The sequence below is a fragment of the Carcharhinus amblyrhynchos genome, chromosome 13 (assembly GCF_965287045.1).
Source record: "Carcharhinus amblyrhynchos chromosome 13, sCarAmb.v2.hapA, whole genome shotgun sequence".
NCBI lineage: Eukaryota > Metazoa > Chordata > Chondrichthyes > Carcharhiniformes > Carcharhinidae > Carcharhinus > Carcharhinus amblyrhynchos.
This window is the reverse complement of record NC_137336.1, coordinates 34,200,330-34,220,634: the sequence shown is the minus strand read 5'-3', so window position 1 is coordinate 34,220,634 and position 20,305 is coordinate 34,200,330. Positions and strand designations below refer to the sequence as shown.

Below are 20,305 nucleotides of genomic sequence, written 5' to 3'. Positions count from 1 at the left end.
GCAGTGCATACCCAATACCTCACTGTCACTGAACAACCATCTAAAAGATATGGTGGGTGACTATCCCTATTAAGGTTTTTAATAGCCTCTTCTTCTTCTTCTGGTTTCTTCTTAGAAGCAGGTTTGACTCACAGAGTCACGATCTCCAGCATGGGCAGAGCAAGGAGGCAGGGCCCAAATCCACTCCAGTCAAAATGGGGATCAAAGCCTGCACTGATCCATACTGGCCATCCAGCTAACTGAGCTAAACTAATCCCCATCAAGAGTCAAAGTTGCTGTGCAAACAGACACTTTACCTGTACGTGGTAGTCATGATGGAGGTTCCAATTTCTTTCTATTCTAACCAGAAATCTCTCCTGCTCTTACCACTTGCCAAAGGCACATGTCAGAAGAATTTACAAGTTGATACTCAACCTGTTTGGCCAATTATGAGTTTAGCGTCCTTGGTTATCGAGCTTTGAAATGGGACTTGAACTCGGAGCTTCTGACTCAGAGGCTCACTGGACCACTGGACCTCCTCTTTATTCCCTTAGGTATCCATATTTACAATATTGTGAATCAACTTTGTCTTAGAAATCTAAGGTTTGTGGGAGAATGAAAATTGCTGCAAATAACAGCTGTTTTGTCCAAAGTAACTGTTTTAAGATTCATCTCCAATTGTGCTGCGGGTGCTACTTGGAAATTGAGATAACTGTGAATTTCATATGTAGCTTTTACAACAGTGAAGATGTGATAACTTTCAAACCATGTCTTGGGAGACTGCAAAATCTCCACACCATCCTGTATGTCTAGTGAGATCGTTTTGCCTGATATTTGCTTGTTCTAAAGCATATTTGACAGCACTATTACTCAATGTAGGATTTCTCATTTCCAAAATAGCAGATGACCTGACCAGATACTTCAAGAATCACTATTGTCACTTGTGTATTACTGTAAAATGAAAGCCAATCTGATTCCTGAATGGACCAATGCAAAATGTCTTTGGGGAAGTGGTCTAAAACTTTTTTTTTATTGTTCATTGGATGTGGGCATTGCTGACTATCATCTAATTCCCATTCCTAACTACACTTCCTTGTGAACGTGGTGATGAGCAGCCACCTTGAAAAGTGTAGTCTGGGTGGTGAATACACACTAAGAGTACAGATGGGAAAGAAGATCCATAATTTTGACCCACTGACAATGAAGGAACAGTGATATAGTTCCAAGTTAAGATTTTGTGTGGTATGTGGTGATGTTCCTGCTGCCCTTGTCCTTCCAGACTGTGGAGCCGCAGATTTGGCAGGTTCTGTCAATGGAGCCTTGGTGAGTCGTTGCATTCTTGCATATGGTACGCACTGTACACCAGTGATGGAGCGAACCAATGTTTGAAAGGGTGGATGGATGCCAGTCAAGTATGCTGGTTTGTTCTAGATTGTGTTGAGCTTCTTGAGTGTTGTTGGCAATGGTGGACAGGCTTTGGGGAGTCAAGCAATGCATAACCCATCGCAGAATACCAAATCTTTGACCTAGTCAGTATTTAATCGGCTAGTCCAGTTATGTTTCTGATTAATAGTCCCACCGGCCCCAGGAATTTGGTGATGAGGGATCCAGTAATTGCAATGTTGTTGAATTCTATAGGGAGGTGGTTAGATTCACTCCTGTTGAAGATGGTCATTGCCTGCCATTGTGTGGCACCAACATTCCTCTGTGGACAAGCAACTTTCTAACACTTGTCAAATATTAAAGGGGTTCTAAAAAATATACTTCCTGGGAATCTTCTAAATTTATGCAGAATATGTTCTGTCCATCTTTGAAAAGCAATTAGGGGCTGGAAGCAGAGTACCATCCACAGATACAAGTGTACATGTGCAGAGTTCTCATTAACCGCACTGTAAATATGGGGTATAGGTTGCAAGCCACTGATTACAAAGATCTTCAGTGCATTATAAATCAACCTTATTATCAGCTACCTCTGCTGCAACACAGACTGTTTGAGACATTTTAGCTTAATTCTTTTGAAAGTAGCAACCTCTTTCAAGACAGAATAATTGACAAGACACTTAAGGGACACTGAGTGTGATTCTGATCATTTTGTGCAGTAGATCTTGAACTTCAAACTTTCTAGAACAAGAACAACAACTTGCATGTGTGTGAGTTGCAGACCTGAACACCAAGGTATATTAGGAAGCCAGACTTGACCCCAACAACTTTTCTATTTCGGCATAAATGTGAGGAAAGGGTGCTTCACTCCAGGACTAATTCCACTGACAAATTAGGGATCTCTTATCAAAATAAGCTTTATTCCTAACACAATCTAAACATAAATTACTTTGTTTTGTTTGTTCAACTGTTAACAGTTAGCTCTATCTTTAAACATTAAGAGAGACAAATCTAATTTCTAACTGATGACTATTCCAGTTCCAAAGAAGCAACATTCTTCTTAGAGACTTAACCTACTTAAAATATAGTTAACAATCACAAATATACTTGTTATAATGAGTGTAGGCATCTTTGGAGTTTTCAGAGAAATATAAAGCTTTCTGAATCCTGCAAAGTTCTCCTAACTTCAACCAGAACAGCCAAAATCCAACTATAACTCCTTGCAAAATCTGGTTTCTCTCTGGTTTTTCTCTCAAACAAAACCTAGGACTATCACATGACCCTGTCAATCAACTTAATCTGAAATCTTGGGGGAATTTAAGTAAGCAAAAGCTCTGTTAACGCTACTTAACATTACCACTTGCAAGGTTGAAATGAGTAATTACTCTGTTCTCCCAGCAACTGAGCTGTGTTTCTTCCAGACAGCCTAACCGCCTGTAGAAAAAAATCTGAACTTTAAAACATTCTCCCAAAACACAGAAAAACACTATAGATAGACACACATCATTTGTACACTTCCATCACACATTAAAAAAGTAGAATGTCCCAAGTTGCTTGATCAGAACATTGTCAAACAAAATTTAACCAAACTATGAAGGGAGATTGATGAGAGGGGAAGGGGAGAGCCTGGTGGAGGGATGTGGTGGGGAGTTGGAGTGCCCTTTAAAAATGGTGCTCAATCTCAGGATTCCTGGCCCTGCTGGTGAGTTTAGGCCCCACTGCAGACTGGTTTGCTCGTCTGACACAACACTTTGGGACAGTTTAAAGGACATGCGGCACGGTGGCACAATGGTTAACACTACTGCCTCACAGTGCCAGGGACCCCAGTTCAATCATGGTCTCAGATGATTGTGTGCAGTTTGCTCGTTCTACCCATGTCTGCGTGGGTTTCCTCCAGGTGCTCCGGTTTCCTGTCATAGTCCAAAGATGTGCGGGTTAGGTTGATTGACCATGCTAAATTGCCCCTAGTGTCAAGGGGATTAGCAAGGTAAATATGTGGGGTTACAGGAATAGGGCCTGGGTGGAATTGTGGCCTTCTTCTGCACTGTAGGGATTCTATGATATGTTAGAGAAGCTGAATATATAAGATTGTCAAGGGAATCTATCAGTGCTTCTACTTTGAATGTTAAGCTACCTGACAGGGTCTTTTTAAAAGTCTTTGGAGGAATACTTGGGTGTGGAGTCCACTTGCTTTCTAGTTTCCAAGATGTGGTCACAATCTCTCAGACCACTCAACTCTGGAAATGGGCCTCACGTAAAATTGAATTGAATGATTTTATCACCTAAGTTTCTTTTTAAGTTTAGGTTTATTTATTAGTGTCAAGTAGGCTTACATTAACACTGCAATGAAGTTACTGTGAAAATCCCCCTAGTCATCACACACCAGCACCTGTTCAGGTACACGGAGGGTCAATTTAGCATGGCCAATGCACCTAAACAGCGCATCTTTGGAGAGTGTGGGTGGAAACCAGAGCACCCAGAGGAAACCCACGCAGACAAGGGGGGAACGTGCAGTCTCCACACAGACAGTGACCCAAGCCAGGAATTGATCCCAGATCCCCAGTGCTGTGAGGCAGGAGTGCTAACCACTGTGTCACCCCAGACTTGGCTGGTTTGGCCTACATGTGACACCTGGTCTGGCCTACATATGTCTCCATAGCAATACCTCCGGAAATGGCCTAAGCAAGCCACTCAGTTGAAGGGGTTAGGGATGGACAATAAATGCTGTCCCAGCAAGCGATGCCCACATCCCATCAGTTAAAAAGAAAAGCCTTTAATTGTTCTTCCCTCAGCATGGCCTACCTGCAGACTTACACATGCCCCTCTCACCTCTATCATGGAACCTAAATGAGGATTTCTGTCTCAGGTTAAACACAAATGTGGCCCAGTGCTGATGTTGAGTGACGTCCTACTTCACTTTCACAGTATGAGCTTAATTGGATTCAATGGCACGAATTTTATTCAGTGACACATCATGAGGGATTTTCTGGTCCCACCCACTGCAGGAATTGCCATAGGCGGGAGGGAAAAATTGAACCAGAAAATCCACCCCCCCCTCGCCCCATCGTCTTTTATCTTAAAACGTGAAACTGCTGCGAAACAGTTTTCCTGCTCTAAATTGGTTTTTCTTTTTGTAGTTGGACATTGTCACCCAGATGTTGTGAAAGCTGGATGTACGCAAATGGCAAAATTGAACACAAACGCGCGGTTCCTACATGACAATATTGTCCATTATGCAACGAGATTGTCGGAGACATTGCCACAAAAACTGTCGGTTTTCTATTTTGTGAACTCTGGGTAAAATGTGTTTCCTTTACTTTGTTAAATATACATTTTTCTTGATTTAGAATAATGTTTTCAATCATTTCATATAATAATTATTATGAATTCTAGGCAGTCTGAAATTCAGTTTTTAGTAACTTTACCCTTGTAACATAAGATCATTGATTGTCTCTGTGATCTGATGTTTTTCTCTAAATATTTTATATCAATGATAAGTTATGAAATTGAATTGAAACCATCAGTAAGGGTGTTTCAAAACAATTTTTGTGTCATCTGTGACAGCTGTGGGCTCAGTAGGTAGGACATTTGCCTCTGAATTATAAAGTTCTCTTTTGATGCGCCACTCCAAGATTTGAGCACAAAAAAAAAGGCTAACAAGAGTGCTAGGCTATCAGAGGTGTTGTCTTTTGGAAGAGGTGTTAAACTGAGGCCCTCACAAGTGGATGCAAAAAATTCCCGTAGTGTGATTTCAGCGAGCGGCAAGAGCTATTTCCAGCATCCTGGCAAATATTTACTGCTTAATCAAGATCACAAAAACAGATTGGTTGTTGTCACGTTGCTGTTTGTGGGAGTTTGCTGTGTGCAAACTAATAGCCATGTTTCTCACACTACAATAGTGACTGCACCTCATTAGCTGCAATGCACTCTAGGATGTCCCGGGGTCATGAAGTGCTCCATTTAAACTCAAAGAGTTTCTCATTGTCGATGAATTCACTTTTAAAAATTATTCTGTTGATTTATCAACGTTCCTCCTTCTCTGAAAGCACAATTTATTTGCTGTTGTGGGTATAGATTTATAGTGGTTGCCACTTTGTACCTGAGCCAAGTGGCCATTCTTCAGTAGTGTGCCTTGGCTTTGAGTTTTAGGTGTCTTTTTGACTGAAATTTGAGGGGAAGCCAATAGCAGCTGATCCAAAACCTGTCTTCATCCTGTGTCCATGAGTGAAGTTCTAACATTATTCACTGCATTGTGACCAAAAGTGCGAACTTGGGTTTATTTCCTTTCCCTCCTAAAGCACGAGGTTCAGATTAATTAAGTGCTGTAACTTTGCCCAAGTGGGGATCAACTAACTAGCCATTGACCACAAATCAAACCTCAGGCATGTTGGTTTATGTGAATGAGTAGACCATGGAGAATCTTTGCAATTCATTATTTTGAATTCCTTCTATGGCATTTCCCATTCTGTAAAATTCTCCAAAGGGAAACAAATCAGATGTGCCTTTATAACTTGTATTTTCCATGTCCATTTACAACATTTAGCTACAGATCTTTTCTGAAACATACATACTGGCAAACAACCTACCCACATCCAGGAGTAAATATGTGCCAGTCTTTAACTTTGTAAAGCATTGTCTAAATTTACATAGGCAATCTAAATTTAGACAATGACCATCATTTTTGAAAATAGCCTGGAAAAAATAGCTCAATCCTCGGTCTACTCTAAACGTTCTTTTGTCTTCAGTGTCAATGGATTCTCTTTTAACAGACACTGCATCCACTTTGAATATAAATTAGGAGCAGGAGTAGGTAAATCAGCCTCTCGAACCTGCTCTGGCACTCAGTAAGTTCATGGCTAATCCGGTTGTAACCTGAAGCCCACGTTCCCACTTACCTCCTTTCACCCCGTTGCTTATCAAGAATCCATCCAGCTCTGCCTTAAAAACATTCAAAGATTCTTCTTGCACTGCTTTTTGAGGAAGAGTTCCAAAGGCTCACAACCCTCTTCATCAGAAGCAGCGATGTAGGCGGCACAGTGATTAGCACTGCTGCCTCACATCGTCAGGGACCCAGGTTCAATTCCAACCTCAGGTCACTGTCTGTGTGGAGTTTGCACATTCTCTCCCCTGTCTGAGTGGGTTTTCTCCGGGTGCTCCAGTTTCCTCCCACAGTCCAAAGATGTGTAGGTTAGATGAATTGGCCATGCTAAATTGCCCCTTCACATCAAGGGGACTTGCCGGGTAAATATATGGGGTTATGGGGATAGAGCCTGGGTAGCATTGTTGTCGGTGCAGGCTCGATGGGCCAAATGACCTCTTCCTGCATTGTAGGGATTCAGGGATTTTGTGATTCTGTGATTCAATGTTGTGCTCACCAGATAGAGATCCAGAAACTAGCCTGCTAAGTTCACCCACTGAGGTGTGCCTCTGCACTAATAGATGGCGCGAATGATAGCCATGATGCATCTTTGGTGTCCCCCGCTGACATCTCTGAGCTCGTGTCGAAGGTGGGCAGTGGGATCCTGCTGGTCCAGGCTGATGGGGTACAAGGAAAGGAACATGCGCTGGAACTCTACCACCTCATCTGCCACAGAATCGGAACAGGCGAGGGTCCAACGACGGAAATCTTCATTGACCTCAGGTGGGAATTTCCGGTCTCACTCATGCGAGGCTGTAAAATCCCACCCATGGTATTAGTACATGGCCAGGGCAATGGTCTGGGATACACACGACTATCTTGAGTTTGATCATCTGGATGAACGTGCAGTGGCTCCTCACGTTTCTCTCACAGGCTCACCTCACTCTGAACCCAGGCCCACCCCTCCTGCTCCTCTGAGCTGTACAGGGCTCTTTGCTCAAATGGGAGTCAGGATCATTAATTCCAGCATCCCACCACCATGTGCTCATAGCTGTTGTGAGTAAGCTTATTTTGCAGGGACACAAATGGGGATAATGTGAGCTAGCCATCTGACAGGTTCGATGTTGATAAAATTTGTGGCATGGTATGTGAGCAGGGAGGGCTTGTGAGGAAAGCAGTCTCGGGGTGCGAAGAAGCTTATTGGAGGTCGGATGTTGGGGCCCTACTAGGTAGCAGCATGTGAGGCTGAGGTTACATTCCACAAGGTGACGGGTGGAGATGCAGTGCAGAGAGGATACAAGGAGCGCTTAGCTCTGGCAGATGGAATAGGTCATTCATCTTCTTACGGTATTGCACTACTGTCCTCTTGTGGCGGGTGCTGGCACTGAATTAAACACTTTGCAGTATCGATGTGACGTTTTTCATGTGAGGAAAATAATACTTTCAAAGTGTCCAAAAAATTGAGGCGTTGATCACGCTGCCAGGACCAGCAGGATTTGTATCGGATGACATTACCAAAATTTGAGAGTCCCACCCAATATGGAAACTGAACATAATGTAACAAAACTGCAAAATAAAGAAAATTTACTGTAACAAAAGAGTACTCCACTCAGCATTTTCTTCAAATTCTCTATGTATAGCAACTGTTAAAATGTTGATTTGTTGGGATACTAAATGCCTCACACATATGTAACTCAACTCAAGTTGTTCATACAAAAGGTTTAAGCCAAAAATGACCTGAGTTTTCTTTTTTCAACCTCATTACAGTTCGGAGGCAAATGATCTTGCTGTTAGGCTAGCTCAACAATATACCCAACATGAGGACATTGTCGTCATGGACCAGTAAGTTAAGTGTGTGAAACGGTGCGTTAACATCAATTTTCAAGTATACATTTTCTTTAGTAAGTTTTCAATTTTAACCATTTGTCTTTTGAATGGTTGTCTGTTTGTGTTGCATGGTTTAAAGTAGTATTAGGTTTAAGATGATTGTTCCATTGTGTTGCAATACTTCAGGTCATATAGCATTCAATCGTGTTTCTACTTTATTGTAATGTGCATGTGACTAACCATGTAATTATTTTCTTTTTATTCAAAGTGCCTACCATGGACATCTTAATTCATTGATAGATATCAGCCCTTATAAATTCCGGAGTCTAAGACCACAAAAGGATTGGGTTCATGTGGTATGTTGAAGTCTAGTAATTAAACTGCAATACTTGTTAAAACATTTACATTGTGACCTTCCTTTCAATTAAAGCAAATATTACTTTCTGGGCAGGTACCTCTTCCCGATACATACCGGGGAATGTTCAGGGAGGATCACCCTGATCCAGCCTTGGCCTATGCGAATGAAGTGAAAGCTGTCATTGATGAAGTACAAAAGAAAAATCGTAAGGTAATGGAAAGACAATGTTGTGATATGTGACTAAGTGGAAGTAATCTAGAAAGAAAATTCTAGGGAGCAGGAATATGGAGGCTGATTATTGTCTTCATCTCCTAACCCACAACCACTACCACCTGGAAGAACAAGGGCAAATAAGAACATAAGAACATAAGAAATAGGAGCAGGAGTAGGCCATCTGGCCCTTCGAGCCTGCCCCGCCATTCAATAAGATCATGGCTGATCTGTCGTGGCTCAGTTCCACTTTCCCGCCCTCTCCCCATAACCCTTAATCCCCTCTCTTATCAAAAACCCATCAACCCGCTTCTTAAAAATATTTAGCGAGGCAGCCTCCACCACTTCAACGGGCAGAGAATTCCAGAGATTCACCACCCTTTGAGTGAAGAAGTTCCTCCTCAACTCCGTTCTGAACCGCCCCCCCTTTATCTTGAGGCTGTGCCCCCTAGTCCTACTGTCTTTTTTGAGCGGGAAGAGTCTTTCCACCTCTATCCTATCCATCCCATTCATCATCTTATACGTCTCAATGAGATCTCCCCTCATTCTTCTAAACTCTAACGAGTACAAGCCTAGTTTATTCAGCCTCTCCTCATAGCTCAACCCCCTCAACTCCGGTATCAGCCTAGTAAACCTCCTCTGCACTCCCTCCAAGGCCAAAATATCCTTGCGCAGGTGCGGCGCCCAAAACTGCACACAGTACTCCAGCTGCGGCCTCACCAATGCCCTATACAGCTGCAGCAAGACCTCCCTACTTTTATATTCAATCCCCCTCGCTATGAAGGCCAGCATCCCATTCGCCTTCCTGACCACCTGCTGCACCTGCAGGCTGGGTTTTTGCGACTCATGCACAAGGACCCCGAGGTCCCTCTGCACCGTCGCCTGCTGCAGTTTTTCGCCCCGTAAGTAATAGTCCTTCCTACCATTCTTCCTACCAAAGTGGACCACCTCACACTTGCCAACATTAAATTCCATTTGCCATTTCCTGGCCCATTCGCCCAGCCTATCTAGATCCTTCTGCAGACTCTCCACACCCTCCGCACAATTTGCCTTTCCCCCAATCTTGGTGTCATCAGCAAATTTCGACACCCTACACTCGGTTCCCTCCTCCAGATCATCTATATAAATGGTAAATAGCTGAGGCCCCAGCACCGACCCCTGGGGCACCCCACTAGTCACCAACCGCCAATCCGAATAGCACCCATTGACCCCCACTCTCTGCCTCCTATTTGACAACCAATCCTCTATCCACGCTAACACCCTACCCCCAACTCCATGTCCTCTGACCTTCTGCAGTAACCTCTTGTGAGGTACCTTATCAAACGCCTTCTGAAAATCCAGAAAGACCACATCCACCGGCTCTCCTCTATCCACCGCCCTAGACACATCCTCATAGAACTCCAGTAAATTTGTCAGACACGACTTCCCTTTAATGAAACCGTGTTGCGTCTGCCCTATCAAGCAATTCCCTTCAAGATGCCTCGCAATTTCCTCCTTAATGACGGATTCTAACATTTTACCTACCACAGACGTTAAACTAACCGGCCTGTAATTCCCCGCCTTTTGCCTGGCACCCTTCTTAAACAACGGCGTAACATTAGCCGTTTTCCAATCCTCCGGCACTTCCCCGGAATCCAGCGACGTCTGGAAAATAACCACCAAGGCATCCACTATCACCTCCGCCATTTCTTTCAGAACCCTCGGATGCATTCCATCCGGTCCTGGGGACTTGTCCACAATCAGCCCCTCCAGTCTGTCGCGCACCACCTCTCTAGTAACAGTAATGTCATTAAGACCCTCCAGTCCTACCACCTTTCCATCGCTAACACCCGGCAAATTATTCACGTCCTCCTCCGTGAAGACAGAAACAAAAAAGTTATTCAAGACCTTAGCCATATCCCCATCCCCTACCACTAGGTCCCCTTTCTCATCCGCTAAGGGACCAACGTTCACCCTAGCCAGCCTCTTCCTTTTTATATATTTATAAAAACTCTTGCTATCCTTTTTTATATTAAGCGCTAGCCCAGCTTCATAGCTTCTTCTACCCTCCTTTATCAACTTTTTTGTCAATCTTTGTTGACATTTAAACCTCTCCCAATCCTCTTCTCGCCCACTGCTCTTAGCTACTCTAAATTCCTCCGCTTTTAATTTAACACTTTCCTTCACCTCCTTCGTTATCCACGGCTTATTACCTCTCTTCCTACTGTCCTTTTTAACCATCGGAATAAATTTCTGCTGAGCACCAAGAAAGATCTCCTTAAAGATCCTCCACTGCTCCTCAGCAGACCTACCTTCCAACGCGCTCCCCCAGTCCACATTCGCCAATTCTTCTCTCATCCTACCATACTCCCCTCTATTCAAACAAAGGACACGTGTCCGGGAACCCACTTTCTCCTCCTCCATCTGCAACAGAAACTCCACCATACAATGATCACTCTCTCCAAGAGGATCCTTCACCTCAAGGTCCCTAATTCTACCCGCCTCATTACATAGCACCAGATCCAAGATAGCTCGCTCCCTCGTCGGCTCCAACACACACTGTTCCAGGAAACTATCCCGGCAGCATTCCAAGAACTCCTCCTCGAGCCCACCTCGTCCAACATGGGTCGACCAATCAATATGCAGATTGAAATCCCCCATAACTACTGCCGTCCCATTCCTGCACGCCGCACTTATTTGCGCGTTAACAGCCCGCCCCACCTCCAGATCATTATTCGGGGGCCTATAGACGACACCCACCAGCGTCTTCCTCCCTTTGCTGTTCCTAATCTCCACCCACAACGATTCCACTTTCTGCTCTTTGGCTCCGATATCATCCCTTGCTACCACCTTGATGCTGTCCTTAATCAGCAGAGCTACGCCACCCCCTCTTTCCTCCTGCCTATCCTTCCTAAACACTTGATAGCCCTGTACATTCATCTCCCAGTCCCTGTCACCTTGCAGCCACGTCTCTGTAATGGCCACCAGATCGTATCCATTTGTGTCGATCTGCGCCACCAGCTCATCCACTTTATTCCGAATGCTTCGTGCATTCAGATAAAGCGCTTTCATCCCAGCCTTCTTCTGGACCCTATTTGCCGTAACGCCACCACTTGGGACATCCTCAGCCTCCTCCCTTACCTGTACCCTATCCTTAACTGTAGACCTCCTAACATCACCTACCCTCGCACCCTCCCCCCCCCCTAATTAGTTTAAAGCCCTGTCTACAGTCCTCTTTACTCGATTCGCCAGCACTCTGGTCCCAGCACGATTCAGACCAACCCCATCCCGCCCGAACAAGTCCCACCTACCCCAATACTGGTGCCAATGCCCCATAAATTCGATCCCATTCCTCCCACACCAATCTCTGAGCCACCCATTCACTTCCTTTATCCTGTCAACCCTACACCCGTCTGCACTCGGTTAATACATACATGGGAACACCACCACCTCCAAGCCACTCACCATCCTGACTTGGAAATATATCACCGCCGTTCCTTCACTATCAATGGTTCAAAATCCTGGAACTCCCTCCTTAACAGCACTTTGCGTGTACCTATGCCACAGAGACTGCCGACGTTCAAGAAAGCAGCTCACCACCATTTTCCCACGGGCAATTAGGGATGGGTAATAGGTGCTGGCCCAACCAGCCTCCCCGACATCCCATAAATGAATATAAAAAAAATAGCAGAATGAAAATTGGGTAGGGGCAAAGTCCAGCTGAGTTATCACTGGATAGAATAGGTTACAAGAATGAATCCAAGCAATTTTGAACAAAAAGCCGGAAAGGCTTCAGGGATCAGGAGAAGCTTCTTTGCACAGATTTTCACACCTATTTTCCAGCAGAAGATATTGGATAGTCATCCATCTTCAAAACACTGACCATTTTTTTTCTGCAGTCTATTGGCAGTGACATCAGTTGCATTGGCCACTGTATATTGGCTAAATCTTTGCTGTCTGATTGGCTCAGTGCAGACCCAGTGAGGCACTGGGGAAGTTGGAAAGTTGTGGATTTCAGTCCATGATTAACATTTTAACATTGCTATATGCTCTTGAACTCAGAGGTCTGGTTTAAATTTTTCCGCCATTAGAAAGCAGTGTGGGGTGATCGTTTCCTTTTTAATCTTTCTTGCTCTCCAGATTGCTGCTTTTTTTGCTGAATCATTGCCAAGTGTTGCCGGTCAGATAGTTCCACCTGCGGGATATTTCCAGAAAGTTGCAGAGTATGTACTACATATTACTTTGTCTAAATGAGTGCATCACATCATTCTTTGCTTAACTATATTAAAAAATTAATTAATTCTAATGGGTGGTCACAACTTCCCAATACTTTCAGGGATCTCCTCAATGTAAGTAAGCTTTTAATAATATTTCCAGCAAATGGACAATTCACCGTATGTGGTAACTGCTTTCAGCTATTGGATATCATAGAACCCTACAGTGCAGAAAGAGGCCCTTCGGCCCATTGAGTCTGCACCGAACACAATCCCACCCAGGCCCTACCCCCATATCCCTACATATTATACCCACTAATCCCTCTAACCTACACATCCCTGGACTCTAAGGGGCAATTTCTTAGCATGGCCAATCAACCTAACCCGCACATCTTTGGACTGTGGGAGGAAACCCATGCAGACACAAGGAGAATGTGCAAACTCCACACAGACAGTGACCCGAGCCGGGAATTGAACCCATGACCCTGGAGCTGTGAAGCAGCAGTGCTAACCACTGTGGTGCCGTGCCACCCATATATGCTGTACTTCATAGAAACTCAATCGAGTCTTCAGAAGCTGGACCTCAGCACAGCAGACATTAAAATCAATTTATTTAGAAAAGATGTAGGGCACAAACTTACCTGCCATTCACGCCACACTCAAGCTGCAGCAAGGTTGAAGAATTTGGCAGCCCCCTATATCTCCTTTCACTGCAGCGGGATGGGTAAATGAACAGTGGTTAAGATTCTGGCCTCAATTTCCGATTAATAAGTCATATAATTTCATACTTACAGTAAATAGCTACCTAACTCTGCACTCACAACATTGAGACGTCAAACTCAGATGTCATGATGTTAAAGCACTTGCATGAGGCCAAAGTTTTTGACAGAAAGGGAAAAAAATTAAACAAAGTGCTCTCGTACTTCCAGAGGATCTGAGAAGGGTGCTTTCCTTCGTAGTTACTGTGAGGCCCAGATATGGAAAATACCAGGAAGAGGGGGAGAAAAGTTTATCTAACTGAGTTACTAATTAATGTGTCACATTTGGGCAGCACAGTGGTAAGTACCACTGCCTCACAGCGCTTCAATTCCTGGCTTGGGTCACTGGCTGTGTGGAGTTTACATGTTCTCCCTGTGTCTGTGTGGGTTTCCTCCCACTGTCCAAAGATGTGCAGGTTAGGAGCATAGGCCATGCTAAACTGCCCCATAGTGTCATGGGATGTGTAGGCTAAAGGAATTAGTGGGGTAAATACGTGGGGTTACGGGGATAGGGCCTGGGTGGAATTGTTATCAGTGCCGGTTCGATGGGCCAAATGGACTCCTCCTGACCTGTAGGGTTTCTGTGATATTCTGGGGTATATTTATCTGACATTATGATGATCTTGTAGTTGGAAATCTTTAAGCTATTTGCAGCAATTGCTACAAAAAATATCATTGCAGATTCTTATTCTTACAAAAAAGCAGATTTTTTTTAAAGTGCTGCTTTACTTTTAGCTGCTGTAAATGATTGAATTGAGAGGAGGATAGTCTGAATAAACCTCTTTATGCTCCCAACAGTTTGTTAGCAATGACATTGGCTGTAGCATTTTACACCTTTGTGTGCGAGAGATTCTGAGATGAACATTCAGGTGAAAAAAAAAGGCAACATAGCATTATACAAACAAATATATTCCATAACTGAGTTGTATTATCTATGTCTGTTGTGTGCTGCATATTTCATTGAAATTCTATCAGGAAAGTTACATCTCAATGTCATTTACACTTAAGTATTTATACAGCCAGATCTCAATTGCTACAAGATATTTTTCACAAACAGGAGGGGGTGGGGGAGAGATAATGTAATGCTGATAACTTTATGTTCTATTCTCTCTTGCAGACATATTCACAAAGTAGGGGGTTTATTTGTTGCTGATGAAATCCAAGTTGGATTTGGGAGAGTTGGAAAGCGCTTCTGGGCATTCCAACTGCAAGGAGATGATTTTTCACCTGACATTGTAACTATGGGAAAACCTATTGGAAATGGACATCCATTGGCCTGCGTGGCTACAACCAAAGCAATTGCAGATGCATTTGCTGCCACTGGAGTGGAACATTTTAACACAGTAAGTCAGAACCAATAGCTATGACTATAACTGTGTAGCAAAATCAAGTGATCACAAAAGGAAAGCTTTAAATCAGTCAATTGTCAATCACCTGAAAGCCCTTTGTCTGAATAGGGGCCTCAATAGATGTTGATTGCTGTAGCAGGAAATTAGAGTTCTGTACGAAAAAGGAACTGTTTTAAGTTAAGTTTTAAGGTCGAGAGCTTCAAGTTTTTAGGTGCCCAGATCAACAAAAACCTGTCCTGGTCACCCCACGCCGTCATTATAGTTAAGAAAACCCACCAATGCTTCTACTTTCTCAGAAGACTAAGGAAATTTGGCATGTCAGTTATGATTCTCACCAACTTTTATAGATGCAGCATAGAAAGCATTCTTTCTGGTTATATCACAACTTGGTGTGGCTCCTGCTCTTCCCAAGACTGCAAGGAACTACAAAAAGTCATGAATGTAGCCCAATCTATCATGCAAACCAGCTTCCCATCCATTGATTTTGTCTACACTTCCCGCTGCCTCGGCAAAGCAGCCAGCACGAATAAGCACCCCACGCACTCCAGACATTCTCTCTTCTACCTTCTTCCATCGGGAAAAAGATACAAAAGTCTGAGGTTATGTACCAACCGACTCAAAACAGCTTCTTCCCTTCCGCTGCCAGACTTTTGAATGGACTCATCCTGCATTAAGTTGATCGTTCTCTACATCCTAGCTATGACTGTAACACTACATTCTGCAGTCTCTCATTTTCTTCTCTATGAATGGTATGCTTTGTCTGTATAGTGCGCAAGAAACAGTACTTGTCACGTGTATTAGCATATAGTGAAAATAATAAATCAAATCAAAGTACATGATCAGTAAGTGGGCACGTGAACAGTGAAAGATGAGACGTCACCTGAATGAGACACAATCTGAATGAGCATATTTGGGAATTTGGGACAGAGGGGAAGGAGGTGTTCTGTTGCTTTTTGCTTTCTAACAGTTTCAGAAAATGATCTTACCTTGCTGCAGGAGTGAAGGAGTATTTGGTGAGGCAGCTGTGAAAGAACAACAAGAAACTGCATGGTCATAAGAAACTGGTAGGTTGATTGGCTGGTAAGTGTATAAGGGGCACTGTGTTGAAAATAAGGGGAAGTTAGGGCCTAATACAATAAGGTGATACAAGTAGTCCAAAACAGAATAGAGTTAACATCAGAGAAGCAAACTGAGTGCATAACTTGGTGATTATTTAACAAAATATATAAAAGACACCATTAAAAAGTAAATGTAAATAAAAAAAGTAATTATTTAAAACACATTAAGGGTGCAGGGCAGGTGATGTGTCAAGAGGGTCGCCTGTAGAAGCTCCTGGATAACTTTTTAATCCAGGGCAAACACGCCTGCAGTAAATGTGGACATGAGGAGTTTTTGCTCAGAGTCATTGAGCTAGAGGCTGAGGTGCAGACACTGTGACATATTAGTGAGGGAGAGAGTTAGCTGGACACGTTGTTTCAGGAGGTGATCACACCTTTAGGATCGGGTTCTCTCTGCTTGTTTGGATGAGAGTGGAGGCTGCAGTGTGGGTGAGCTAAATGACAATGATTCAGTGGTTAAGGAATACATAGAACGTAATGTAGAAAAATGCCCTTTGGTCAGAAGAATAAAGGAGCTGAATATTATTTAAATGGAGAAAGGCTGCAGAAAGCTGCAGCACAGAGGGATTTGAGGGCCCTCATATATAAATCACAAAAAGATAATATGCAAGCTCAGCAGGTAATAGGGAAAACAAATGAAATGTTGGCCATTATTTCAAAGGGAATAGAATACAAAATAGGAAAGTTTTGCTAAAACTATACAAGGCACTAATTAGACCACACCTGGAAAGCTGTGAACAATTTTGGCCCTTCAGAGAGGAGATGATGGCCTAGTGGTATTGCTGCTAGACTATTCATTCAGAAACTCAGTTAATGTTCTGGAGACCTGAGTTCGAATCCCGCCACGACAGCTGGTGGAATTTGAGTTCAATAAAAAAGTATCTACCGATGACCATGAAACCATTGTTGATTGTTGGAAAAATGCATCTGGTTCACTAATGTCCTTTAGGAATGGAAATCTGCTGTCCTTACCTGCTCTGGCCTACATGAGACTCCAGAGCCACTGCTCAGCATCCCTAGTTAGAAAGAGGAAATTGTTCATGACCACTGAGCCTAATCACTATCCAGTAACTTGGCCCCTTTGCCCAGATGCTTTTTCTTATTCTATAAGAAAAACTCCTACGAATGAATGGTTACAGTTTATAAACCAAAGTAACCTGGGAAATCATATCCTGTGTGTCCTCAGCTTTATTTATCATCTCTGAGTTAACACAAAGCAGTTCTACAATGTGCCAAAGACATTTCTTCTTTCTTCTTTGATTTATTATTGTCATATGTATTGGGATACGGTGAAAAGTATTGTTTCTTGTGCGCTATGCGGACAAAATGTACAATTCATAGAGTATGTAGGGGAGAAAGAAAGAAAAGAACAAAGAAAATTACAGCACAGGAACAGGCCCTTCGGCCCTCCAAGCCTGCATCGACCATGCTGCCCAACTTAACTAAAACCCTCTACCTTTCCGGGGATCATAGCCCTCTGTTGCCATCCTATTCATATATTTGTCACTTAAATGTCACTATCCACCACAGCAAGCTGTAGGCACCCACCACTCTCTGTGTAAAAAAAAACTTGCCTCGTACATCTCCTATAAACCTTGCCCTTCGTACCTTAAACCTATACTCCCTAGTAATTGACTCTTCCACTCTGGGGGAAAGAGATTCTGACTATCCACTCTGTCCATGCCCCTCATAATCTTGTACACTTCTATCAGGTCATTCCTTAACCTCCATCATTCCAGTGAGAACAAACCAAGTTTCTCCAACCTCTCCTCATAAATAATGCCCTCCCTACCAGGCAGCATCCTGGTAAATCTTTTCTGCACCCGCTGCAAAGCTTCCACATCCTTCTGGTAATGTGGTGACCAGAATTGAACACTATATTCCAAATGCAGCCTAACCCAGGTTCTATAAAGCTGCAATATGATTTGCCAGTTTTTAAATTCAGCTGATGAAGGCAAGCATGCCGTATGCCTTCTTGGCAACCTTCTCCACCCACGTTGCCACTTTCAGTAACCTGTGTCCTTGTACACCCTGATTCCTCTGCCTATCAATAGTCTTAACTGTTCTGTCATTTACTGTATATTTCCTATCTGTATTAGATCTTCCAAAATGCATTACCTCACATTTGTCCAGATTAAACTCCATCTGCCATCTCTCCGCCCAAGTCTCCAACCAATCTATGTCCTGCTGTATCCTCTGATGGTCCTCATCACCATCTGCAAATCCACCAACCTTTGTGTCATCTGCAAATTTACTAATCAAACCAGTTACATTTTCTTCCAAATCATTTATATATATTACAAACAACAAAGGTCCCAGCAATGATCCTGAGGATGCCACTTGTCACAGCCCTCCATTCACACCCTTCCACTGCTAACCCCTGTCTTCTATGACCGAGCCAGTTCTGTATCCACCCTGCCAGCTCACCTCTGATCCCATGCAACTTCACCTTCTGCACCTGACGGCCATGAGGGACCTTGTCAAAGGCCTTACTGAAGTCCATGTAGACAACACCCAGTACCTTACCCTCATCAATCATCTTCATCACTTCTTGAAAAACTCAATCAAGTTAGTGAGACACTATCTCCCCTTCACAATGTTGCCTCTTGCTAATACACCCATTCATTTCCGAGTGGGAGTAAATCCTGTCTCAAAAGAATTCTGTTCGATAATTTCCCTACCACTGATGTTAGGATGCACAATATAGTGTTACAGTCATAGCTAGGGTGCAGAGAAAGATCAACTTAATGTGAGGTAGGTCCTTAGCCTTTTCATTCCTTGTTGGAGCATTGGCCATGGACAAATTCTCTCCCATCTAATCCAATTTTGGGCCAAACTCTCCAATTGTTTCTATGTATAATGGCTCAGTTCTCATCTCCTTTTCTGAATCCTACCTCCAGATGTTTCTTTGTTTACCTTGCTTTCTCTTTCCTTGTATGTTCCATGTGAGTGCTTACTGTGTAATGTTGTTCCGTTGCTTCCTCAAAGTATGGCCTATCTAATTTCACTTTTACCTTTTGATTTGGAGGACCTTTGGGTCTTGTTTTGTCTCTTCCCATAACTTAACATTATTGATGATATTTGTCCAGTCTATCCTATGGATCCTTCTGAGGCATCAGTTGGTGAAGGATTGGATTTACATCAACATTGTTTTGCTAGTCCTCCATGTTTTGGATCCATAAAGGCAAAGAGACTTTATGTTGGAGTTGAAATGCTGAAAGTTAATCAATGTTAAGATCTAATTAAAGATACAGAATAAAGCATTAACATTCCATTTTTATTAAAATGTATGCTGGTTATAAAATTTTCAAACAAATGTTTTTATTAGATTGTCCTTGATGTTACAGTTTGGAGGAAGTCCAGTATCTTGTGCAATTGGGCTTGCGGTTTTAGAAGTCATTGAAAAGGAAGACCTATGTGGGAATGCTACACGAGTCGGTACCTACCTTCTGAGTCTGCTAAATGAACAAAAGGCCAAACATCCAATCATCGGTGATGTCAGGTATTGAATCCGCCAATAAAACAAACATTTCCAAATACCAACCCAAAATCAAAAGTATAATACATTTCACTTTTTTACTTAAAGGGGCATTGGCTTATTTATCGGAGCAGAGCTGGTGAAAGATCGACAGGACAGAACACCTGCCACAGAAGAAGCCAAGTATTTAGTTACAAGGTAGTATGATTGTAAAATAGCCCTGGTCTTCAAAACACAAATTAAAATTCAGAATTAATTTTTCATATTTATCTACGGAATTCAGCTGAACACTCATGGTTCTCTGCAGCCGTTATCTTAAATTTACCCTCAGTGATACTCAGGCATTCCATCTTACAAACCTCAAACCCAGAATTGTGTCTTTGACTGGCAACAAACTGGCCAGTATTGAAGACAGTAAATATTTCATCCCTTGGACCATCATCAACTCTAGCTGATATTGTGGACTCTAAACTGGACAGTTTTCATTTCTGTTCATACATCACAATGTTGAAATAAATTCCAACATTTACAGAAATAACATTCTCAATTAACAGTAGTAGGTCAGTTACAATTATGACTGCACTGTAATTAAAATAAATGCTAAAGGATGTTACATTTATCAGGTTTTCAAGATAATATTTTGGGAAACTGTTGTCTTTAAATTTAGGATAAAATGGGGGAGAGTGATCTGAACTCTGCTGAAACCACCTGACAACAGGTCGGGGTGATGGGGCTGTTAAAGATTAAATGAAGAAGGTGCAAGGTATTCATACTTGCAGACAATGACAAAGGCAGCT

The 20,305-nt window shown here is 42.9% G+C and overlaps 1 protein-coding gene across 1 annotated transcript in view; it reads left to right on the top strand.

Annotated features, from left to right (window-relative positions):
• Positions 1-20,305, top strand: part of phykpl (5-phosphohydroxy-L-lysine phospho-lyase) — a 28,033-nt gene that overhangs the window by 4,169 nt on the left and 3,559 nt on the right. Inside the window, exons 3-10 of the mRNA XM_080201508.1 lie at positions 4,497-4,656; positions 7,985-8,059; positions 8,313-8,400; positions 8,496-8,612; positions 12,732-12,814; positions 14,681-14,906; positions 19,378-19,532; positions 19,617-19,706. Coding sequence (XP_080057634.1) covers positions 4,497-4,656; positions 7,985-8,059; positions 8,313-8,400; positions 8,496-8,612; positions 12,732-12,814; positions 14,681-14,906; positions 19,378-19,532; positions 19,617-19,706 — 994 coding nt within the window. The remainder of the gene's footprint in view (positions 1-4,496; positions 4,657-7,984; positions 8,060-8,312; positions 8,401-8,495; positions 8,613-12,731; positions 12,815-14,680; positions 14,907-19,377; positions 19,533-19,616; positions 19,707-20,305) is intronic.